General features: G+C 39.0%; 4 protein-coding genes across 7 annotated transcripts; 1 reads left to right on the top strand and 3 right to left on the bottom strand.

Annotated features, from left to right (window-relative positions):
• Positions 1–6,333: 6,333 nt before the first annotated feature.
• LOC138590222 (complement C1q-like protein 2) lies at positions 6,334–8,613 on the bottom strand. 2 transcript variants are annotated; one of them, XM_069660815.1, is made up of 6 exons: positions 8,472–8,613; positions 8,347–8,390; positions 7,619–7,808; positions 7,431–7,502; positions 7,061–7,192; positions 6,334–6,940 (listed from the first exon to the last, which is right to left on the bottom strand). In XM_069660815.1, exons 3-6 carry the CDS (start codon positions 7,677–7,679, stop codon positions 6,657–6,659), a joined length of 549 nt encoding a protein of 182 aa, XP_069516916.1. In that variant the 5' UTR covers positions 7,680–7,808; positions 8,347–8,390; positions 8,472–8,613; the 3' UTR covers positions 6,334–6,656. The 2 variants fall into 2 exon arrangements, with proteins under 2 accessions (XP_069516916.1, XP_069516915.1); XM_069660814.1 differs by lacking the exons at positions 8,347–8,390; positions 8,472–8,613 and having other exon boundaries at positions 7,619–7,999.
• Positions 8,614–10,825: 2,212 nt separating this feature from the next.
• LOC138590025 (complement C1q-like protein 2) lies at positions 10,826–21,035 on the bottom strand. 3 transcript variants are annotated; one of them, XM_069660550.1, is made up of 9 exons: positions 20,946–21,035; positions 20,050–20,142; positions 14,113–14,202; positions 13,104–14,001; positions 12,979–13,022; positions 12,251–12,440; positions 12,063–12,134; positions 11,693–11,824; positions 10,826–11,572 (listed from the first exon to the last, which is right to left on the bottom strand). In XM_069660550.1, the coding sequence occupies exons 6-9, from the start codon at positions 12,309–12,311 to the stop codon at positions 11,289–11,291; spliced, it is 549 nt and encodes a 182-aa protein (XP_069516651.1). In that variant the 5' UTR covers positions 12,312–12,440; positions 12,979–13,022; positions 13,104–14,001; positions 14,113–14,202; positions 20,050–20,142; positions 20,946–21,035; the 3' UTR covers positions 10,826–11,288. The 3 variants fall into 3 exon arrangements, with proteins under 3 accessions (XP_069516651.1, XP_069516652.1, XP_069516650.1); XM_069660551.1 differs by having other exon boundaries at positions 14,113–14,197; XM_069660549.1 differs by lacking the exons at positions 12,979–13,022; positions 13,104–14,001; positions 14,113–14,202; positions 20,050–20,142; positions 20,946–21,035 and having other exon boundaries at positions 12,251–12,743.
• Positions 15,566–17,509, bottom strand: LOC138590219 (complement C1q-like protein 2). The gene is made up of 4 exons (XM_069660811.1): positions 16,935–17,509; positions 16,747–16,818; positions 16,377–16,508; positions 15,566–16,256 (listed from the first exon to the last, which is right to left on the bottom strand). Exons 1-4 carry the CDS (start codon positions 17,182–17,184, stop codon positions 15,973–15,975), a joined length of 738 nt encoding a protein of 245 aa, XP_069516912.1. The 5' UTR covers positions 17,185–17,509; the 3' UTR covers positions 15,566–15,972.
• On the top strand, positions 20,832–24,917 carry tprg1l (tumor protein p63 regulated 1-like). Its single transcript, XM_069660548.1, has 6 exons — positions 20,832–21,210; positions 21,475–21,566; positions 21,866–21,916; positions 22,019–22,144; positions 22,506–22,659; positions 23,240–24,917. Exons 1-6 carry the CDS (start codon positions 20,983–20,985, stop codon positions 23,432–23,434), a joined length of 846 nt encoding a protein of 281 aa, XP_069516649.1. The 5' UTR covers positions 20,832–20,982; the 3' UTR covers positions 23,435–24,917.
• Positions 24,918–25,106: the final 189 nt, after the last annotated feature.

Below are 25,106 nucleotides of genomic sequence, written 5' to 3'. Positions count from 1 at the left end.
TATTGTGCTAACTGTTTTTCAGATCCTTTGACACACCATGTGTGGTTTGTTCCCCCTTTATTGACCTCCAGGTGCCTTTTAACAAGGTCAACTTCTTCAGAATAAAGTAATGAAGTTTCCTATCTGATTATGCATTCTGACCCGATGCCCATGATGATAATTGTCATTAACTTCTCCAGTGGGGTTAATAATGTTTCAATTTATCATACAGTGCGATATTTAAAGCATTGGTAATCTTTATGTTTGTATTAATTTATGCTCAGTCATGCTAGTTTGGCCTGTGTCAATCTGAGGTACCAGCTTGATCAATCTAATCAAAGACCGTCTGCTGTAATGTTAGTTAACTGCATTCAGAACACCTGGCTGAGGCGGAGCGTTACACCCAGTGATTTTGTATTCTGTATCAGCACTCATGGAATGCCTCTTGTCCAGTCAGATTACTTGGTTGGAACAAACTGTTGTATTATATAATTTATGACACAGTTTTGTTGATTACTTGATTCTGATTGGGCTATTCACTGCATTCCAAGGTCTGCTATTTATCTATCGACAACCATTGCTATGAAGAACAGACTAACTCTAACTCTTATATCAATTTGCAGAAAGAAGTCCAATAAATATGACACTGGTGAACTGTGGGAACAAAAGAAGAACAACTGTGTTGGGTCAGCCTGAAATGTTAGGACAGCCTGAAATCAGAGGACTTGATCCCTGCCTGACCCCTCTCCTCACAGACACCCTCTTGTCAGTCCCAGATGCGCAGACCCACCCTGGAGAGGTGCGGTCTGCTCTCAAGGTAGATCTGACCTGCAACAGGCCAGCCAACTCCTACGGGTCTGGTGGCGACCTAGAGCAGACAACAGCATAAAAACCACAGTAGAGAAGGGGGGGGGGGAGACAGGAGAGAGTTAAGATCCAGATCCCGGTGCCTCCCTGTCCTCAGGCCAAGATCAGAGGTCATTTTTCTCTTCTTATTAAATACTCTCTCCCCCCCAAATTCAGGATATTTTTCCCCACTGTGCGTCAGATCTGTCTGTCAAAATACAAGCAATGCCTTCCCGTTTCTGCTTAAATTGATTGAGGGACGTGTGCAGATCCCCCTGAATCAGACCCAGCCATACTGGTGAGGATGTCCCAAAGTAGCAGCTTCATCATGATGGCATCCACTGCCTCAGGCTCTGCACGCTCACAGGCTTTTTCCGAGCAATAACATTTAAACAATCTGACTGAAACAGACAGCTGGTGATCTCTAAGAAGCAATGATAAATTAGTAAAAAGTTTTTACAGTAAATACCAACACTGCTGCTGGAAATAAGGCAAGAGAGTAACGTGCAGTATGTGCTACTGTAATTGCACGGCTTCGTTCTGTGGCTTTGCATGTGTAACGTTATGTTCCAAAAGTTTCCATGTACACATATAACCTCAGCTGAGGATCTATATTGCCCGTAGAGAACATCGTCAAGAAATAAATAATGAAAGGATGGCGCATTACAGCGGATTTAACCAGTATTAGGCTATTTGAATTAGATTAAAGAGAGAAAACGTTTTGACTAAAAGTTATGATGACTTTTCATTGACTAAAACTAGACCCAAACTATAAAGCAGGGCTATTTAACTGGCAGCCTGTGGGCCAGATCGGCCCTTTTTAATGTTTCTCTAGCCCGCGAGAGGCTGCTTAAACATCCAGCTGGTGTCTGCAATATGATAAACATTACTAAGGTGATGAACATCCAGTGTTTCCCATGCAGTCTTTACATAGATGGTCCACCCAGGTTCATTAACAGCTGCCAAGTTATTGACGACCCATTTTAGCATTTGATCAATTTCATTTTTTGTTGTTTTTTTTATTTAAGAAGAAGCCACCCACGACCGAATTATAGCCGACACGTGCTGCCCCTCCTCCCACTCCCAGTCTCCCACTCTACTCCAGATTGTCTGTTCAGCGTGGTACTCTGCTCAGGCTCTTTTTGAAATAGCAGGGTTTTTTAAGCAATTGCAGCCAAAAGAAAAACATTGCAAATACAGCCATCACAACGGAAGTGCTCCACGCCTGTAGGGGGCACTCCGTGTGACAGGTTTATTGTTAACGGAAGAGAGAGGGAGACAACATAGTGAATTACTAATTAATTACTTTTCAGACTTTCTAATGTTAAACGCTGATGGAGCGGAGTGTCTCTGTTGGTCATGTACTACTGACAATTTTAAAACATGAGCAAAGGAATCACACAACTTTTAGCTCTGCTAAAGTAACCTCTGCTAATTGTAGCTTGTGTTAGTCGTACAGCTAGCGGTGCTTTATGATTACTCTGCCCGGCTCAGCATCCAACAGTTTAAAGGGAAGACAAATATGTAAAAAGTTATTATGGTGAAAACCAGCACTGCTGCTGCAAATAAGGCAAGAGAGGAACACTGCAAAAAAATGTGTTAAATCGTATTTGTTGATGCGGCATGTCAACAACAAGCTGTAAATGGTTTAACATTTTAGTGTTTTACATGAACCTGCTCTTATAAAAGTGCTGTGCTGTTAGATTTTTTACATTTTTAGGCCAAATGTCAAAAATGTCCTACGGTGTGACTGAGACCGTCATAGTTCAATGATTTACGCCTGTCATAAATAAAAAATAAAAGCATAAAAATGTTGTTAAAACCCTCTGGCATAATTTAACAAGTATCTATTTTAGTTCATCATTTTTTTCATTCATTTATGTCTAAAAGAAAAGGAACTAAAAGAAAATCAACTTTAGACATTTTGTCACAAAAACTATGTCCTGTGGTGTGACACCATATTCGGATTTTTAATCGGGCTATAAAGGTGTTACGTTTTGTTGTTCTTTGGTGTGACAGCCCTAAATTATATTTTTTATCAAAATACTTTTTCTAAACTACATAATTTTGTAAAGTTATGTAAATCTAACTTGGTGTAATCAAAATCGTTTGGGCTGTTGACGTTCATTTTGGTCCAAATTAGAGGAAAAAAGAGGATAAAGCAGGTGATGTTGCTGTAGGGCGTGATAGCTGTTATCAATAAGTCACTACCACAGAGGCCTGTCAACCAAGACGTAACAACGGCAGTTATCCACATATGGTCACTTCTGCTTCCAAAAAAACACAAGATTTATTCTGATCCGGGTAAACGTGAATAAACAGTCTCTCCACGATTTCGCAGCTTTTTCTGCCTGATTTTGATGCAGCTTTTTTAAAAAGCTGCAATACAAGTTGTGATGTTTTGAGGTTAAACACATCACACATCTGCTCTGAGCGACTGGGACAAACGCTCCAATGAAGCCGTCTGTTAGTTGAGCGAGCCGTTTGTCTTCTGACATCCCTTCCTGTTGATTTCCGTGACAAGACGGCAAATAAAATGTGTGAAAACTGAATGAAACTAAAATAAATTGCAAAGATATTAAAGACACAGTAAAAAAAAAAGTCCTCTGATGTTTCTATAACTTTGCAGACCTCAGGGGATCAATATTTGAATATCACAGAAGTGAGTTTGGTGACGTACATGACAACATGTGCACCTGAACGCAACATCACAATTTCCTGGAGGGACTGAACACACATGATTTAGACTTTTGGTCATATAACAGGAATCATCTTGATGCAGCTCCTTGTTATGATCTGTTGGAGATTTTACATAATTTTACGTCTCTAAAGGTCATAGGTCATTCATTCGTCTCTTTCCCTCTACAGGTAGTTACCTGGTTTATTCTATTTATCAACCCAACTACATCAAGACCACCCTCCAACCAAACAGCACAAACACCAACATGTTTACTACTGCTACACCTCACAACAAGCCTGACTTCAGCTTGACGAACCAGAACCTGAGCCTCTCGACCTTAAACCAGACCGGGATGATCAACAACACCAACCAGGCTTTAATGAATGTGATTCAAACTTTGTCTCTCAGCAACAGCAGCAATCAGACGAACAGAGTGCACCTGAACGCCCCACAAGGCCCGTCCTGTGGAGAAACTTTGTACCTGTTTGCTTTCTGGACCACCACACTGCTGTACATGCTGATTTTCATCTGTTTAGGGCTGCATGAACATTTGGAATAAACTTTTAAACTTAATAAATAAAGATTCGAACACTTCCTGTTCAGAGTTCAGACTCACAGTGAAACAGATGAGTGATTTCAGTCGTACCTATACATATATATACAAATCTTTTATCTATTAAGTGATGAAAATAAGATGCCAATGAAGAGAGACTTGATTTGATGTTCTCCACAAAATACCTTTGAGTAGTTGCTTTAGCTTGTCCAGCTCAGTCTTCTGTAAGTCCAGTTCTCTCAGTTTAGCGGCTTGTACTATAAAAGAGAAATAAATGCCTTCATTTTAGTTTTTATTTTACTACACGATCAACTACCTTGGAAATTGTTCCACTATAGCTGAGATACAGGAGATACTCTTTAATTCAACAAATAACAACCCACTGTGGATTGTTATGTTACTCTTTAAGCCTTGTTAGCTGCATGTCTCTAGGTGTAGCATGACTCTACTGTACCTTCATTCTCTCTCTCTGCAAGTGCCTCATCTCCACCCTCTGTTCAGTCAACGAGAAGCTCATCTCTCTGAGCAAAGCAGGGAGGTCTTGTGCACACGTCTGCTGGTGGTTAGAAGCATTTGTTGGTTCTCTTCTCTGGGGCTCAGTTTGCTTCTCTTCTCTCTAAAATTCAACTGATGGATTAAAAAGAGACATTAGGTAATAAAGAACAGCAAACAAAAAAATAACTTCACTGTGTAAGAAATTTAAAGATAAAAATAAAAAGTATATTACTCTTTTTTTGTAAGATGGTTGACAGTGGATACTGTCTCCTCTGCTCCTCTCTGCTTCTCTCTGGTCTCATCTGGTCTGGTCTGGTCTGGACTTGTTCAATATGAAAATAAGGTAACTGAATGACTTATATTTGTTGCAGCACATTGAAAACTAACGTCTCTGAACGGTCACATTAATAAAGTCTGTTTAACCCATGTTAGCATCACACTGTCCGTTTCCCATAATAACACTGAACATTACTATTGACATCTTAATGGTAACTTGATTGAAAAGATTCAAAATTGTGTCCACTCAGCAGCAAAAGTGTATGTTAGACTTTGTTAAGCTTATATTATCCTGGCAAAAATTAATCAATGCAATGCAATGCAATAAATTCACATATCTGACTTTGATAAGATTAAATTACCTTATTAAGAGCAGGATGGATTAATGGATTATGATGTCTGGTGTTTGAAGTCCAGGAGGAAAGCAGCAGGCAGTAATATCAGAATGCTCCATGCTCGTGCATATGTAGCAAGCATGCATGCTCATGTTTTTAGGCTAACCTTAGCTAGCATACACAACTTTTGCTGCTGAGGACACAATTTTAAATCTTTTTTTTTAATCAAGTTACCAGTAAGACTTGCTAATATACTTTCTCTGTTATAAAATGTAAGACAAACCAGGACACGGTGTCCAAGAAGAGGGGAAGTTGGTCCAGAAAAAGGCTAGAACTGTAAATACAGATGGACTCAATCTGCCATTACTCTCTCAACCCCTCCTTCAAACTTAAGACACTGGCCCACATTCGAGTATACTGGTACCTCATGTGGGTTACAGGCAAAAATTATATTTCCTAATTTTTGATAGCTACTAAATGTGTTTGACGCAATGACTTTAATAGATGTAATGTTATATGGCCATCTCTTGTAGTCAACCTATTCAACATTAGCCCTTGTGTTTTCATGAAATGTATTCTTATTCTAATGGTTTGTCAGTTACTGAATGTGTTTGATACTGCATTTAATAAAATCATTTTTGTACACTATCTCTTGTCCAAGCAATTTATATGTGGGTTATTTGAGGGGATTTTATTTTGAAATTAAGATCACATGTTACAGTAGTAGTTTTACTGTTACGATGATAGTAGAAAAAATATAACGATAGAACGGCAACTAAATGCTAATAAACTGTAGTTCTTATCTTCAATACAGCACCGTACTGTAATATTTTTTTTTTTTTACAGTAGTTGACTGTCTTGGTAGTTTACAGCAGGAATTCTGTAAAATAACAGTTCACTGATGGCAACTGTAGCTGCCAGTAAACTGAAGTATTTGTTTGATTTTAGGTTCAACTGTTGTTTAACCTTTTGGCAAATGTTAAAGAAAAGTGCAAAGAGAGCTTAGTTACACAATGACATGTTCATGCTTTTATTCAAATCGAAGACAGCACAATAATAATATATTACATTAAATATGTACTCATTATTGTTACTGTGAAGCTTTGTTGTCCATTCTTCATAAACTGTATAAATAATTTTAATTTGCAGCTACTAAACCTGTTCTCTGTTATGTCAAGGGAGTCTGATAGCAACATTTCTACAAGTATCTCTTCAATTTCTGCACTTCATCAATCAAATGTTAAACAAACATTTCCTCACTGTCTAAATTTGTGGAATCTAATACAAATCCAGAGAGAGACATAGATACAAAAAAATACAAACCATTTCCTATTAAAAACATGTTTTTGTTCACTTTGTTGTCGACTTTTTGTCGAGCAATTTTTATTTCAAGGAAAAATGACATAATACTTTTATCAACAAGTACTGACAGACTGGTGCAGTGTGTGCACGGTTATTAGGCAGATGATAAAGATGAGGGACCGTTTCTGTCTTACATGGTGAAAAGCAGATGACCACTGAAGGTGCTATGGTGATGCTCATTGTCATATATCCTTGTGTTTGGCCACAGACGCAAAAACACAACATCTCCAACCTCTAGAAGCAGTGTGGCGCCATTAGCAGTGCTTCCATAGTGGGACGGCTGATGCTCCCATGCAAGAAAAATGTGCTCTTTATTCTTCACCAACCCCACACCTGAAGCATATGAATCATGTCCATATGAACCTATGTAGTACTCAAAGTTGTAGGCTCCTCTCACTGGGGCAATGAAAAAACCTGTGGGACATTTTTTGTCAGTGAATTTCAAAGAATTGTCTTTTGCAACATCTGTCAACCAGGATGAACTTCACACAGCCCAAAAGTCTAATTGATTATTCTAATTTAAAATTGAATTACCTGTGTTTGGGTCGTAGGCATTTCCAATGTTTGTCACAACATTTTTGAAGACCAGAGGAGTGGTGGTGTCAAATGGGCCGACATATTCTGCGCCTGAAGCCAACAGAGACGCTGAGAAAGCCACCTGTGTGACTGAGAGGGAGAGCAATGTTAATGTTCTAAACTAACGGCGGGTGCAGCAATGTGGCCAACATTTTCTGTATTTTTGTGCTATCCAACATTTAAGATACATTTTATACTATGCACATTTTTTGGATACAAATAAGTTAGACAGGGTTTTATTGTACTTATTTCATTTAAATTTGTGGAACAATCTTATGAGACACTTTAATTAGACATTATCTGAGCCCCGGTGTTCTCTCCATATTACCTTGAAGTAGTTGCTTTATCTTGTCCAGCTCAGTCGTCTTCAACTCCAATTCTCTCAGTTTAGCAGCTTGTGCTTTAAAAGAGAAATACATGCCCTCATGTTAGTTTTTATTTGACACGATCAACTACCTTGGAAATTGTTTCACTATAATGAAATACAGGAGAGCTCTATGTGTAGCATGACTTTACCTTCATTCTCTCTCTGCATGTGCCTCATCTCCACCCCCTGTTCGGCCAACGAGAAGCTCATCTCTCTGAGCAAAGCATGGAGGTCTTGTGTACTGGTCTGCTGGTGGTTAGAAGCATTTGTTGGTTCTCTTCTCTGGGGCTCAGTTTGCTCTCCAAGTGGAATAATTTCTTTGTCAGACTCTTTTTGAAGCTGAACCGTGGAGGGAGAGCAGATCAGCAGCAACAGTAGGAAACTCGTTGTTATCTCCATTCTCAAAGTGGCAGTCTAGCAGTCTATGCAGTTCTTCTCTGTAGTTTCTCTGTTAATCCCAGCCTTAAATAGTGTCTTATGCTGATCAATCATTACCAGAAATTATTACTAGAGATACGTAAGAAATAAGTTTGATAACATATATAACTTTTGCACATGTCATCAAGAAACCAACACTGAAAAAACAGACACATTAACATACACCGATCAGCCATATCATTATGACCTTTGACAGGTGAAGTGAATAACATTGATTATCTCATTACAATGGCACCTGTCAGTGGGTGGGATAGTTTAGGCTGCAAGTCAATCATTTGTTCTCAAAGTTGACGTGTTGGAAGCAGGAAAAACAGGCGAGCATAAGGATTTGAGCGACTTTGACAAGGGCCAGATTATGATGGCTAGACGACTGGGTCAGATCATGTCCGAAACTGCAGCTCGTGTGGGGTGTTCCCAGTCTGCAGTGGTCAGAACTTACCGGTCAGGATGCCCATGCTGACCCCTGTCCACTGCTGAAAGTGCCTATAATAGGAAGAAGGTGGCCTGATGAGTCATGATTTCTGTTACATCATGTGGATGGCCAGGTGCGTGTGCGTTGCTTACCGTGGGGAAACAAGGCACCAGGATGCTCTATGGGAAGAAGGCATCCTGCATTGATGGATGTTGGAATACTGCAACCCTTGGATACTCTGCTTACCAAACTTTTTTTAGGAGCTGCAAACACATTTTGATAACTAATAATTAATGCCAGTCGGATATAGTGACCTTTGTCTGGTTGTAAAAAGGATAAGCCCTAAAACACGTAACACTTATCAGGAACACAAGTTGGATTACTAATGACAAATTATTAAAGTAATGATAAGGAAGCAATGTTTGTGATCTTTACCACAGTCTCACTGCTTCTCTTAACTGATGGACAAGAGTCCTTTACCATAAAATGAAAATATGACCTTCAGCAAACTGTCTAGCTTTGAACAAGGGCAACTCTATGTAAGGACAGAAAAGTAATCAAGATATTTCAAAGTATTTGTTCAAACATATTTGAACATTTCCTTGGCTTTCTCATTAAACACTGCTTCAATCGTATTTTTAAAAACTTGAGTTAAGTGTTTCAGGACTGTCTGTGACTACATGCGTTTTGGGGCAGATTTGAATTCACATTGGCCATGGATGTTTAGATATTATGTCGGGAAAACGTTTCACACAAATTTTCTTGTTTAATTACAGTAAACCAATGGCAGCTACAGTTGGGACGGCTGTGGCTCAGTGTTAAGAGTGTGTCGTCTTTCAATTGGAAGGTCGGAGGATCGATCCCCAGCTCAGTCTACATGTCAAAGTGTCCTTGAGCAAGACACTGAACGTAGACTTACCTTTTTTTTAAGATGGTTCACAGTGTATGCCGTCTCCTGGTCTGGTCTCACCTGGTCTTGTTTCCTTTCTTCTCTCTAAAATTCAAATGATGGATTAAAAAGAGACATTAGGTAATAAAGAACAGCAAACAAAAAAATAAATTCACTGTGTAAGACATTTAAAGATAAAAATAAAAAGTATATTACTCTTTTTTTGTAAGATGGTTGACAGTGGATACTGTCTCCTCTGCTCCTCTCTGCTTCTCTCTGGTCTCATCTGGTCTGGTCTGGTCTGGACTTGTTCAATATGAAAATAAGGTAACTGAATGACTTATATTTGTTGCAGCACATTGAAAACTAACGTCTCTGAACGGTCACAGTAATAAAGTCTGTTTAACCCATGTTAGCATCACACCGTCTGTTTCCCATAATAACACTGAACATGACTATTGACATCTTAATGGTAACTTGATTGAAAAGATTCAAAATTGTGTCCACTCAGCAGCAAAAGTGTATGTTAGACTTTGTTAAGCTTATATAATCCTGGCAAAAATTATTCAATGCGATGCAATGCAATAAATTCACATATCTGACTTTGATAAGATTAAATTACCTTATTAAGAGCAGGATGGATTAATGGATTATGATGTCTGGTGTTTGAAGTCCAGGAAGAAAGCAGCAGGCATTAATATCAGAATGCTCCATGCTCGTGCATATGTAGCAAGCATGCATGCTCATGATTTAAGGCTAACCTTAGCTAGCATACACAACTTTTGCTGCTGAGGACACAATTTTAAATCCTTTTTTTAATCAAGTTACCAGTAAGACTTGCTAATATACTTTCTCTGTTATAAAATGTAAGACAAACCAGGACACGGTGTCCAAGAAGAGGGGAAGTTGGTCCAGAAAAAGGCTAGAACTGTAAATACAGATGGACTCAATCTGCCCTTACTCTCTCAACCCCTCCTTCAAACTTAAGACACTGGCCCACATTCGAGTATACTAGTACCCCACGTGGGTTACAGGCAAAAATTATATTTCCTAATTTTTGATAGCTACTAAATGTGTTTGACGCAATGACTTTAATAGATGTAATGTTATATGGCCATCTCTTGTAGTCAACCTATTCAACATTAGCCCTTGTGTTTTCATGAAATGTATTCTTATTCTAATGGTTTGTCAGTTACTGAATGTGTTTGATACTGCATTTGATAAAATCATTTTTGTACATTATCTCTTGTCCAAGCAATTTATATGTGGGTTATTTGAGGGGATTTTATTTTGAAATTAAGATCACATGTTACAGTAGTAGTTTTACTGTCACGATGATAGTAGAAAAAATATAACGATAGAACGGCAACTAAATGCTAATAAACTGTAGTTCTTATCTTCAATACAGCACCGTACTGTAATATTTTTTTTACAGTAGTTGACTGTCTTGGTAGTTTACAGCAGGAATTCTGTAAATAACAGTTCACTGCTGGCAACTGTAGCTGCCAGTAAATTGAAGTGTTTGTTTGATTTTAGGTTCAACTGTTGTTTAACCTTTTGGCAAATGTTAAAGAAAAGTGCAAAGAGAGCTTAGTTACACAATGACATGTTCATGCTTTTATTAAAATCGAAGACAACACAATAATAATATATTACATTAAATATGTACACATTATTGATACTGTGAAGCTTTGTCGTCCATTCTTCATATACTGTATAAATAATTTTAATTTGCAGGTACTAAACCTGTTCTCTGTTATGTCAAGGGAGTCTGATAGCAACATTTCTACAAGTATCTCTTCAATTTCTGAACTTCATCAATCAAATGTTTAACAAAATTTCCTCACTGTCTAAATTTGTGGAATCTGATACAAATCCAGAGAGAGATGTAGATAAAGAAAAAATACAAACCATTTCCTATTAAAAACATGTTTTCGTTCACTTTGTTGTCGACTTTTTGTCGAGCAATTTTTATTTCAAGGAAAAATGACATAATACTTTTATCAACAAGTACTGACAGACTGGTGCAGTGTGTGCACGGTTATTAGGCAGATGATAAAGATGAGGGACCGTTTCTGTCTTACATGGTGAAAAGCAGATGACCACTGAAGGTGCTATGGTGATGCTCATTGTCATATATCCTTGTGTTTGGCCACAGACGCAAAAACACAACATCTCCAACCTCTAGAAGCAGTGTGGCGCCATTAGCAGTGCTTCCATAGTGGGACGGCTGATGCTCCCATGCAAGAAAAATGTGCTCTTTATTCTTCACCAACCCCACACCTGAAGCATATGAATCATGTCCATATGAACCTATGTAGTACTCAAAGTTGTAGGCTCCTCTCACTGGGGCAATGAAAAAACCTGTGGGACATTTTTTGTCAGTGAATTTCAAAGAATTGTCTTTTGCAACATCTGTCAACCAGGATGAACTTCACACAGCCCAAAAGTCTAATTGATTATTCTAATTTAAAATTGAATTACCTGTGTTTGGGTCGTAGGCATTTCCAATGTTTGTCACAACATTTTTGAAGACCAGAGGAGTGGTGGTGTCAAATGGACCGACATATTCTGCGCCTGAAGCCAACAGAGACGCTGAGAAAGCCACCTGTGTGACTGAGAGGGAGAGCAATGTTAATGTTCTAAACTAACGGCGGGTGCAGCAATGTGGCCAACATTTTCTGTATTTTTGTGCTATCCAACATTTAAGATACATTTTATACTATGCACATTTTTTGGATACAAATAAGTTAGACAGGGTTTTATTGTACTTATTTCATTTAAATTTGTGGAACTATCTTATGAAACACTTTAATTAGACATTATCTGAGCCCCGGTGTTCTCTCCATATTACCTTGAAGTAGTTGCTTTATCTTGTCCAGCTCAGTCGTCTTCAACTCCAATTCTCTCAGTTTAGCAGCTTGTGCTTTAAAAGAGAAATACATGCCCTCATGTTAGTTTTTATTTGACACAATCAACTACCTTGGAAATTGTTTCACTATAATGAAATACAGGAGAGCTCTATGTGTAGCATGACTTTACCTTCATTCTCTCTCTGCATGTGCCTCATCTCCACCCCCTGTTCGGCCAACGAGAAGCTCATCTCTCTGAGCAAAGCATGGAGGTCTTGTGTACTGGTCTGCTGGTGGTTAGAAGCATTTGTTGGTTCTCTTCCCTGGGGCTCAGTTTGCTCTCCAAGTGGAATAATTTCTTTGTCAGACTCTTTTTGAAGCTGAACCGTGGAGGGAGAGCAGATCAGCAGCAACAGTAGGAAACTCGTTGTTATCTCCATTCTCAAAGTGGCAGTCTAGCAGTCTATGCAGTTCTTCTCTGTAGTTTCTCTGTTAATCCCAGCCTTAAATAGTGTCTTATGCTGATCAATCATTACCAGAAATTATTACTAGAGATACGTAAGAAATAAGTTTGATAACATTTATAACTTTTGCACATGTCATCAAGAAACCAACACTGAAAAAACAGACACATTAACATACACCGATCAGCCATATCATTATGACCTTTGACAGGTGAAGTGAATGACATTGATTATCTCATTACAATGGCACCTGTCAGTGGGTGGGATAGTTTAGGCTGCAAGTCAATCATTTGTTCTCAAAGTTGACGTGTTGGAAGCAGGAAAAACAGGCGAGCATAAGGATTTGAGCGACTTTGACAAGGGCCAGATTATGATGGCTAGACGACTGGGTCAGATCATGTCCGAAACTGCAGCTCGTGTGGGGTGTTCCCAGTCTGCAGTGGTCAGAACTTACCGGTCAGGATGCCCATGCTGACCCCTGTCCACTGCTGAAAGTGCCTATGATAGGAAGAAGGTGGCCTGATGAGTCATGATTTCTGTTACATCATGTGGATGGCCAGGTGCGTGTGCGTTGCTTACCGTGGGGAAACAAGGCACCAGGATGCTCTATGGGAAGAAGGCATCCTGCATTGATGGATGTTGGAATACTGCAACCCTTGGATACTCTGCTTACCAAACTTTTTTTAGGAGCTGCAAACACATTTTGATAACTAATAATTAATGCCAGTCAGATATAGTGACCTTTGTCTGGTTGTAAAAAGGATAAGCCCTAAAACACGTAACACTTACCAGGAACACAAGTTGGATTACTAATGACAAATTATTAAAGTAATGATAAGGAAGCAATGTTTGTGATCTTTACCACAGTCTCACTGCTTCTCTTAACTGATGGACAAGAGTCCTTTACCATAAAATGAAAATATGACCTTCAGCAAACTGTCTAGCTTTGAACAAGGGCAACTCTATGTAAGGACAGAAAAGTAATCAAGATATTTCAAAGTATTTGTTCAAACATATTTGAACATTTCCTTGGCTTTCTCATTAAACACTGCTTCAATCGTATTTTTAAAAACTTGAGTTAAGTGTTTCAGGACTGTCTGTGACTACATGCGTTTTGGGGCAGATTTGAATTCACATTGGCCATGGATGTTTAGATATTATGTCGGGAAAACGTTTCACTCTGACAAATTTTCTTGTTTAGTTACAGTAAACCAATGGCAGCTACAGTTGGGACGGCTGTGGCTCAGTGTTAAGAGTGTGTTGTCTTTCAATTGGAAGGTCGGAGGATCGATCCCCAGCTCAGTCTACATGTCAAAGTGTCCTTGAGCAAGACACTGAACGTAGACTTATCTTTTTTTTTAAGATGGTTCACAGTGTATGCCGTCTCCTCTGGTCCCTCCTGGTCTGGTCCGGTCTCTTCTGATCTGGTCTGGTTCTCCTGGTCTGGTCTCACCTGGTCTTGTTTCCTTTCTTCTCTCTAAAATTCAAATGATGGATTAAAAAGAGACATTAGGTAATAAAGAACAGCAAACAAAAAAATAAATTCACTGTGTAAGACATTTAAAGATAAAAATAAAAAGTATATTACTCTTTTTTTGTAAGATGGTTGACAGTGGATACTGTCTCCTCTGCTCCTCTCTGCTTCTCTCTGGTCTCATCTGGTCTGGTCTGGTCTGGACTTGTTCAATATGAAAATAAGGTAACTGAATGACTTATATTTGTTGCAGCACATTGAAAACTAACGTCTCTGAACGGTCACATTAATAAAGTCTGTTTAACCCATGTTAGCATCACACCGTCTGTTTCCCATAATAACACTGAACATGACTATTGACATCTTAATGGTAACTTGATTGAAAAGATTCAAAATTGTGTCCACTCAGCAGCAAAAGTGTATGTTAGACTTTGTTAAGCTTATATAATCCTGGCAAAAATTATTCAATGCGATGCAATGCAATAAATTCACATATCTGACTTTGATAAGATTAAATTACCTTATTAAGAGCAGGATGGATTAATGGATTATGATGTCTGGTGTTTGAAGTCCAGGAGGAAAGCAGCAGGCAGTAATATCAGAATGCTCCATGCTCGTGCATATGTAGCAAGCATGCATGCTCATGATTTAAGGCTAACCTTAGCTAGCATACACAACTTTTGCTGCTGAGGACACAATTTTAAATCTTTTTTTTAATCAAGTTACCAGTAAGACTTGCTAACATACTTTCTCTGTTATAAAATGTAAGACAAACCAGGACACGGTGTCCAAGAAGAGGGGAAGTTGGTCCAGAAAAAGGCTAGAACTGTAAATACAGATGGACTCAATCTGCCCTTACTCTCTCAACCCCTCCTTCAAACTTAAGACACTGGCCCACATTCGAGTATACTGGTACCCCACGTGGGTTACAGGCAAAAATTATATTTCCTAATTTTTGATAGCTACTAAATGTGTTTGACGCAATGACTTTAATAGATGTAATGTTATATGGCCATCTCTTGTAGTCAACCTATTCAACATTAGCCCTTGTGTTTTCATGAAATGTATTCTTATTCTAATGGTTTGTCAGTTACTGAATGTGTTTGATACTGCATTTGATAAAATCATTTTTGTACATTATCTCTTGTCCAAGCAATTTATATGTGGGTTATTTGAGGGGATTTTATTTTGTAGATCACATGTTACAGTAGTAGTTTTACTGTCACGATGATAGTAGAAAAAATATAACGATAGAACGGCAACTAAATGCTTATAAACTGTAGTTCTTATCTTCAATACAGCACCGTACTGTAATATTTTTTTTACAGTAGTTGACTGTCTTGGTAGTTTACAGCAGGAATTCTGTAAATAACAGTTCACTGCTGGCAACTGTAGCTGCCAGTAAATTGAAGTGTTTGTTTGATTTTAGGTTCAACTGTTGTTTAACCTTTTGGCAAATGTTAAAGAAAAGTGCAAAGAGAGCTTAGTTACACAATGACATGTTCATGCTTTTATTAAAATCGAAGACAACACAATAATAATATATTACATTAAATATGTACACATTATTGATACTGTGAAGCTTTGTTGTCCATTCTTCATATACTGTATAAATAATTTTAATTTGCAGGTACTAAACCTGTTCTCTGTTATGTCAAGGGAGTCTGATAGCAACATTTCTACAAGTATCTCTTCAATTTCTGAACTTCATCAATCAAATGTTAAACAAACATTTCCTCACTGTCTAAATTTGTGGAATCTGATACAAATCCAGAGAGAGATGTAGATAATGAAAAAATACAAACCATTTCCTATTAAAAACATGTTTTTGTTCACTTCGTTGTCGACTTTTTGTCGAGCAGTTTTTATTTTAAGGAAAAATGACATAATACTTTTATCAACAAGTACTGACACACTGCTGCAGTGTGTGCACGGTTATTAGGCAGATGATAAAGATGAGGGACCGTTTCTGTCTTACATGGTGAAAAGCAGATGACCACTGAAGGTGCTATGGTGATGCTCATTGTCATATATCCTTGTGTTTGGCCACAGACGCAAAAACACAACATCTCCAACCTCTAGAAGCAGTGTGGCGCCATTAGCAGTGCTTCCATAGTGGGACGGCTGATGCTCCCATGCAAGAAAAATGTGCTCTTTATTCTTCACCAACCCCACACCTGAAGCATATGAATCATGTCCATATGAACCTATGTAGTACTCAAAGTTGTAGGCTCCTCTCACTGGGGCAATGAAAAAACCTGTGGGACATTTTTTGTCAGTGAATTTCAAAGAATTGTCTTTTGCAACATCTGTCAACCAGGATGAACTTCACACAGCCCAAAAGTCTAATTGATTATTCTAATTTAAAATTGAATTACCTGTGTTTGGGTCGTAGGCATTTCCAATGTTTGTCACAACATTTTTGAAGACCAGAGGAGTGGTGGTGTCAAATGGGCCGACATATTCTGCGCCTGAAGCCAACAGAGACGCTGAGAAAGCCACCTGTGTGACTGAGAGGGAGAGCAATGTTAATGTTCTAAACTAACGGCGGGTGCAGCAATGTGGTCAACATTTTCTGTATTTTTGTGCTATCCAACATTTAAGATACATTTTATACTATGCACATTTTTTGGATACAAATAAGTTAGACAGGGTTTTATTGTACTTATTTCATTTAAATTTGTGGAACAATCTTATGAGACACTTTAATTAGACATTATCTGAGCCCCGGTGTTCTCTCCATATTACCTTGAAGTAGTTGCTTTATCTTGTCCAGCTCAGTCGTCTTCAACTCCAATTCTCTCAGTTTAGCAGCTTGTGCTTTAAAAGAGAAATACATGCCCTCATGTTAGTTTATATTTTACACGATCAACTACCTTGGAAATTGTTTCACTATAATGAAATACAGGAGAGCTCTATGTGTAGCATGACTTTACCTTCATTCTCTCTCTGCATGTGCCTCATCTCCACCCCCTGTTCGGCCAACGAGAAGCTCATCTCTCTGAGCAAAGCATGGAGGTCTTGTGTACTGGTCTGCTGGTGGTTAGAAGCATTTGTTGGTTCTCTTCTCTGGGGCTCAGTTTGCTCTCCAAGTGGAATAATTTCGTTGTCAGACTCTTTTTGAAGCTGAACCGTGGAGGGAGAGCAGATCAGCAGCAACAGTAGGAAACTCGTTGTTATCTCCATTCTCAAAGTGGCAGTCTAGCAGTCTATGCAGTTCTTCTCTGTAGTTTCTCTCTGTTAATCCCAGCCTTAAATAGTGTCTTATGCTGATCAATCATTACCAGAAATTATTACTAGAGATACGTAAGAAATAAGTTTGATAACATATATAACTTTTGCACGTCATCAAGAAACCAACACTGAAAAAACGGACACATTAACATACACCGATCAGCCATATCATTATGACCTTTGACAGGTGAAGTGAATAACATTGATTATCTCATTACAATGGCGCCTGTCAGTGGGTGGAATAGTTTAGGCTGCAAGTCAATCATTTGTTCTCAAAGTTGACGTGTTGGAAGCAGGAAAAACAGGCAAGCATAAGAATTTGAGCGACTTTGACAAGGGCCAGATTATGATGGCTAGACGACTGGGTCAGATCGTGTCCGAAACTGCAGCTTGTGTGGGGTGTTCCCAGTCTGCAGTGGTCAGAACTTACCGGTCAGGGTGCCCATGCTGACCCCTGTCCACCGCTGAAAGTGCCTATGATAGGAAGAAGGTGGCCTGATGAGTCATGATTTCTGTTACATCATGTGGATGGCCAGGTGCGTGTGCGTTGCTTACCGTGGGGAAACATGGCACCAGGATGCACTATGGGAAGAAGGCAAGCTAGATACCTCAGCACATCTTCAGAGGTCTAGTAGAGTCCATGCCTCGATGGGTCAGGACTGTTTTGGCGGCAAAAGGGGGTCCTACACAGTATTAGGCAGGTGGTCATAATGTTATGACTGATCAATGTATATTATCCTGCATTGATGGATGTTGGAATACTGCAACCCTTGGATACTCTGCTTACCAAACTTTTTTTAGGAGCTGCAAACACATTTTGATAACTAATAATTAATGCCAGTCGGATATAGTGACCTTTGTCTGGTTGTAAAAATAATAAGCCCTAAAACACGTAACACCTACCAGGAACACAAGTTGGATTACTAATGACAAATTATTAAAGTAATGATAAGGAAGCAATGTTTGTGATCTTTACCACAGTCTCACTGCTTCTCTTAACTGATGGACAAGAGTCCTTAACCATAAAATCAAAATATGACCTTCAGCAAACTGTCTAGCTTTGAACAAGGGCAACTCTATGTAAGGATAGAAAAGTAATCAAGATATTTCAAAGTATTCGTTCAAACATATTTGAACATTTCCTTGGCTTTCTCATTAAACACTGCTTCAATCATATTTTTAAAAACTAGAGTTAAGTGTTTCAGGACTGTCTGTGACTACATGCGTTTTGGGGCAGATTTGAATTCACATTGGCCATGGATGTTTAGATATTATGTTGGGAAAACGTTTCACACAAATTTTCTTGTTTAATTACAGTAAACCAAGCTACAGCTACAGTTGGAACAGCTGTGGCTCAGTGTTAGAGTGTGTCGTCTTTCAATTGGAAGGTCGGAGGATCGATCCCCAGCTCAGTCTACATGTCAAAGTGTCATTGAGCAAGACACTGAACCCCAAATTGCTCCCGGTAGGCATAGCCTACGTGTATTGTGATAACTGACTGACAGTTGGGCACTTTATATAGCAGCCTCTGCCATCAGTGTGTGAATGGGTGAATGTGACATGTAGCAAATTTGAGTGGTCGCAAAGACTAGAAAAGCACTATATAAGTTTAACATTTACAGCTGCAAGCAGTGAACTCTTATTTTACAGAGTTCCTGCTGTAAACTACAAAAACAGTTGACAACTGTAAAAAATATTACAGTACAGTGCTGTATTGAATATAGGAACTACAGTTTAGTACCGTTTAGTTGTTGTTATACTGTTCTCTCTTTCCTACTGTGTTCTGCACAGTAAAACTACTACTGTAAAATGTGATCTTTATCTAACAGAACACAATGCTGAGACTTGTTACCTTAACATGACAACATGAACATCTGGTTGCAGTGGGGGCTACTCTTTGTAAAAGTCAGGTCCTGTGTGGAGATGTGTGTTGGACAGATTGAGTCCATCAAGATTCACAGTTCGAGCTTCTTTCTGGACCAACTTCCGCTCTACTCGGACAACACCTTGCCCTGGTTGGCCTTTGTTGTGTTCAGAGTGAAATTCACATATCTGACTTTGATAAGATGAAATTACCGCGTTTGAAGTCCAGGAGGAAAGCAGCAGGCAGTAATATCAGATTGCTACATGCACATGCTGGCAAGCTCCAGTCATGGTGAATATTCTTCTGTTTTTCCTCTTCTTATTATTCCTTCTACCTTCAAGAAAACTATATTCTATACCCCACTCCTATATTGAAATACCTTAACAAGACTGTTTGCTAAATGAGGTGGTGGGGCATGATACTACAGGACTTTGCTCAGACGGGCAGACTCAAGCAACAAAAAATACTGTATTTTGCAGAAGAGCTTACAGTATCTTGCTGTTTTCAAAAAAGGCAGCAATATTAACAGTATTTAACTGTATTTACAATAAACGTATGTTACAGCACAAAATTCACCATATTTTTTACAGAAATTTGTTACAGCGTACTTTATTCCTTTATAACACACTTTTATATGCATGCTTTTGTGTAAAACCTTACCTATGCACTGCTGGAGTTTAAAATGACTAAAGGGTTTTTTAACTTTTTATGTCAACCACTACTTTGCCATTTCGATGTAACAACAAAATGGAATACGGTTACACAAACATAAATGATTCATTATTGTCTGGAGGGTAAAAATTAGTTTGAGTATTAAGCCAAATTAAATTATGTCTATTTCGGGAAATTGTTTTATTAGGAATGTCTAAGTATATAGAGATTGGGAGTTTGAAGAAAATACATAAATGTTCCTGATCTAAAAGCCAGAAGAGACGCACATAACATCATTTTACCTTGAAGAAGGCCAAAGAGTCATGGGGACTGCTCTGTTGGTATTGCTGCCTGCTGTTGAGCTCCTGCAGCTGTCTGTGTGGAGGTTGACAAGTCTGGAAATAATTTTGAAATGTATACAGAAAGAAAAGAAGATAAGATTACATTCACTGCAAATGTAATGTAAAATTGTATTCAATTAGAACTGGAGAAGCAGACGAATCAGGTGGATGCGTTAAACAAGCAACGAGGCAATGCTAAGCTGCTCCATTTATTCTGTTACTTCGATGACATATGTATGGTGACAGCTCAACAGAGGTGTCTCGTTGGAAACGAACCATGAATGTGTCGAGTTCCGTTTTAGCAGGGAACTTAGAAGGGAGCTCCGTGTATCAACTCCAACAGTAATTAATAGTTTGAATAGTTGCATGCAAAGTATTGATGGATAACCTTGCTGTCTTATATAGTATAACGTTTTAGCTTTACAAAATGGTTGAAATATTTTTTTTGAATTAGCCACACAATAATTCAAACTGACATCATTTTCAATGGATAAAAGCCAATAAAAACACCCCAGCAGACTAAGGGTGGGGGATTTTAATATGGAGTCATTATAATTGCATGGTAATAACGAGTTAAAATGTTGGTAAGATCAAATTGTCACCCTGCTTCAGTTGATGGCCCTGACCCTAATCACCATTACAAATGTTTATATTTCCTTCAAACACACGTTTGTGTAGCTTATAAGCCAGGCTAAAAACACGAGGTCCCTTTAAGAGGAAGGGAATTAAAGGGGGGAAGTGAAGCAAGAGGGCTCTGGCTTACTTCCTTGTAGCCCTCACAATCAAAACATTATTCGTGCGCCATGGGTGAGTCCGCATCCTTCATAGGACATTTCCGAATCTAACACTTGGCTCACTTTGTCGAGAAGCTCCCCGAACAGCGTCTGTTGCACCATGCTTCAGCTGAACGACACAGTGGAGCCGGAGAGTCCGGGCGCTGCGATTCTCCACCCTGCAGAAACTGAGGAGGGGGTCGAGGTTGCGTTCACGCCTCCGGAGGCCGGACGAAGCCTCGGACACGGCGCCTCCGTGGCCTGCTGCCCCCCGTTACAGACACTGACGCCTTTCCATGTGCATAACCCCACAATCCAAGCCAAAGTGAAGGACTATTTCGTCTTCAGGGTAAGTCGCTACATAATAGGTGCTTGCTTTATCGGCATTTGTTTTCAATAAATCCATATGCGTATTTCTCTTTAAATAAGCCTCTCCCATACGCTCATACTGTGAAAAGGTACTTGTGGTATTTAAACAAGAAAGCGGTCTTAATCACCCTTAAGTAGCAGTGCTTTGCAGTGCATTGTCAAAGCTACAGCAGCACATCACGGGGAGGAAAGGGACCCTGGCCTATGTGAGCTGATGCTGATGGTTATGTGATGCTGATCTCAGCCAGGTACCATTGAGCAGGCTGTGAGCGACATCAGGACTGTGGCACTCCCCTCTGAGGATGGAGAGGTGCTCAGCGTCTGGCTGCTTGCAGAGTGAGTATCCCAGCAGCACGTGTTCTTTTATCAGCCTGAAACATGAGGCAACTTTTTGCGAGCGCAGGTATATAAACACGAATAGATCAATTAAGTTCACATCAGAATTATTAATGCTACGGATTAAAGTTTTCTTTACAGTGACCGTATTCTTATGATAAATCAGTACTAAAGATTTGGTATGTTGTAGTTCTTATCTTGTAGTTATATTTAATCAACCATTAACTGCAATAAGCACAAAATTAAAATTGTTCTTTATGACTGTCAGAACAAACTGGCATATTTGTCCATTTCTGCAGAGTCGACCACTGGAACAATGAGAGGGAGAGACTTGTGCTCATAACCGATAGGTGAGTCAAACTAATATTGTGTCGACAAATATGCTTGAGGAAATACCACGAAATTTAACAATGTCTGCTGACACTATTTGGCTCTTATTTTTGTGTGTGCAGGTCGCTTCTGGTGTGCAAGTATGACTTCATCAACCTGTTGTGTCAGCAGGTTGTCAGGATCTCTCTCAACGCTGTAGACACCATCTCAGTAGGCGAGTTTGAGTTCCCACCCAAATCCCTAAACAAGTAAGCCAACACAGTTTAGTCTGCAAACGGCAGGTCAGGGTTTATTTACCTTAGATGCACAGTACTATTGCAGAATAACTCCTGCCATGCAAGTGGCATTTATTATTGCAGCTGAGAGATTATGTTGTTGCTTAGTTTTAACTGCTCCATTAAACAGGCCAAGCTCTGTTTAGTTAGTAGTATTATTCTTATTATGTATAAGAAGAGATTAAAAATTAGACAACGTATGATCTCTAAGTAAAACATATTACTTTACTTACTGACTCTCGAAACATTTGTGGTGTAGCTTTGTGGCAGAGCCTTGGTGTAGCTATGTTATCTTCAAAGATCACACTGCTCTCACAGTGCTGTTTTGTTACAGGAGAGAAGGCTACGGGATTCGTGTCCAGTGGGACAAACGTCCTCGGGCCTCGTTTTTAAACCGATGGAACCCCTGGTCCACAGACATGCCCTATGCCACATTTACAGAGCACCCCATGGCCCACGCTGATGAGAAGGTGGCATCTCTCTGCCAGGTATAATTCATTTTTCTTTTCCTTAATAAAGCTAAAAAATGCAGTTTGAATCACTGACCTTTTGTATAGTGTTTTGAATAGTCTGAGGAATTTACGCCTGTAGTAGTACAAGCTTAACTTTTTTTTGTATAGGACTTCCATTATTTCAAAGACAACAATGGTGACCACTGGTGCCGCAAGTCATTCTTGCACAATAGGCATTAAAAAACAACTCTAGCAGTCACAGTCCAACTGAAAACAATAGACTGACTGCAGCGTTAAAACAAGATATTCATCCAATGAGAGAAAGACAGTTATTACTTTGATTTTAAAGCTGTTAGAGCATTTTCAATTCTGAGCCATCGGCATTGCTACATGTAATAAATGGAGCCTGAACATTTTAGGTGTAATCAGACAACATCCACAACAGCTCTCCAAGATGTTGCTTCCATGTAAGAAGACATTTAGAGTTTTACATAGATATAAGATATGATAGACTTTTATTGTCCCAGTGGGAAATTTGCCTTGAATAGACAATCTTTTAAAAAAGTGTTGGGGAGATATTCTGGTGTAATTTTCTCTCTTTCTTTTAAATGTCAAGTTGGACAACTTCAGGACCCAGCTGGTTCAGGCAGTAAAGAAAGCCCATAAGGAACACCCCATCCCTGGTCGGGCTAACGGGGTCCTGATCCTGGAGAGACCCCTACTCATTGAGACCTATCTGGGCATCATGTCCTTCATCAACAATGAGGCTAAGTTAGGCTACTCCATGACTCGCGGCAAGATCGGCTTCTAAAATCCAGTTTCTTTAAAGTTCAACCCATGTGTCTGTGTTACACTGTGCTGACTGAGGGAAGCTGCTGCTCCACTACAGTGTAATGCACAATTCGTCTGTGTATGATGTGATGTCCACACCTCCTTAAGTTGGTGTTACAGACAAGTGGTCAGCCTACTGTAGGTAGACGATGCACAGCACTGCATGGACTGTCTACTCATTTGTTTTTGTGCCACGGTCCCTTTTTTGTCAAAGAGTTGCTTGCAGATCTGCAATTACCCACTTGGGCCTCCAGGAGTGTATGCTTATGTGACAGTTTGAGAGAAAGGACACAGCACTTGCATCAATTCATAGATTGAGCTTTTATAGTCTCATGCTCCTTGTTTAACCAGTTATTTACAGACTGTCATAACTAATGTAATATCTAAATCCCGGTAAGGGAATCTTAAAATCAAGATTGTTCATTCAGAGTGAAACATTTGCTTTTTTGAGCTCTTTCCTGCAGCAAAAAAAGGGCAACCCAGTTTCCAAAGGAAGGATTGCATTATTCAGATCATAGGGCCGAAGGGTAGCTTCAGGGAATAGCAGCTGACGGATTTAGTTTTGAATCACAACATTTGAGTCACATGACTTTTGTAATAAATGTTACTAATAGGGAAACTGTTCCAAGTCTGCACTGCTATACTGAAAATCTCTTGCCACAGCTGTTTTACTTGTGGAAAGTAACAGCTGGAATACACTTTTCAGTGTGAAACTTTTTTTGGAGATTATGGTAAATGGCATGTTGTGACCTTTCTCTCTTATTGGCTAACATTGTGCTCTCAATGCTTATATTAATCTATTTCCTGTCGTTGCTCAGAGTAAAGAGCTAATGTACCATTTTGGGAGCTACATAAGCTACAATAACTTAAATGTCCTTGTATGATCCAGATGTTTCATGCTACATGCACTTGTAAACTGTCTTTGTAAGTTTTCTTAAAAGGTTCTGCAACTTGGATTCATTTAAGGCACACTTTTCTGCTCAGCTACATTAAATTGCAGTAAGAATACTTGTTGTTTACAACATGAAATAGATTCAAAAAAAGCTTTGCATTAATTCATTTACTAAATACTGTTTGTATTTACATGAGTTTGTTTAATAATTGTGCTACCAAAGGTAACAGGCTATACTTTCACGCTCAGCAATGCCAATGAATAATTGTCCCCCAAAATGCCTTCTTCTGGCCTTCAGATGTGCATGTTCCCTGCACGTTGAGTTTGCATGGCGGTTGTTTTTTTTAAAGAATATTCTAAAATGATTTGTAAATACTAGGTTTTATTTATCTGCTGTTATTTTGAGGTAGTTGAAAGCTTCTACAAAATGCATATTTTGCTGCCAGTACTTCGTTTAGGGATTTTAAAAGAGATTAAGTCGTTATAATCAACATACAAAGGCTTACTTTCTGTTCTAGGTATTTGCAGCACAGTAGCCACATTGGAGATAATAAATGCCAACATGTTCTTGTCAAGGCCTCCGCTCTCATCTTTGTTTAGAAGTACATCTACAGTGTGATGGTACTGTCAAGGACTGCAACAAAGTTGCATTTCAAGCTTTTATAAATGGGAAATTAAACAGAAAGAAAATGTCGTGAGGCCATAAAAAAGGGCCCTAAAATTTGTATCAATTCCTGTTTGTTGTTTGGATACTTACTTC

This window comes from Semicossyphus pulcher, unplaced genomic scaffold (genome assembly GCF_022749685.1).
Source record: "Semicossyphus pulcher isolate SPU_LCO1_2020_fin unplaced genomic scaffold, fSemPul1.0.p SCAF_13, whole genome shotgun sequence".
Classification (NCBI taxonomy): domain Eukaryota; kingdom Metazoa; phylum Chordata; class Actinopteri; order Labriformes; family Labridae; genus Semicossyphus; species Semicossyphus pulcher.
Note: the sequence above shows the minus strand (reverse complement) of the source record. Positions and strands in the feature narration are given on the sequence as shown.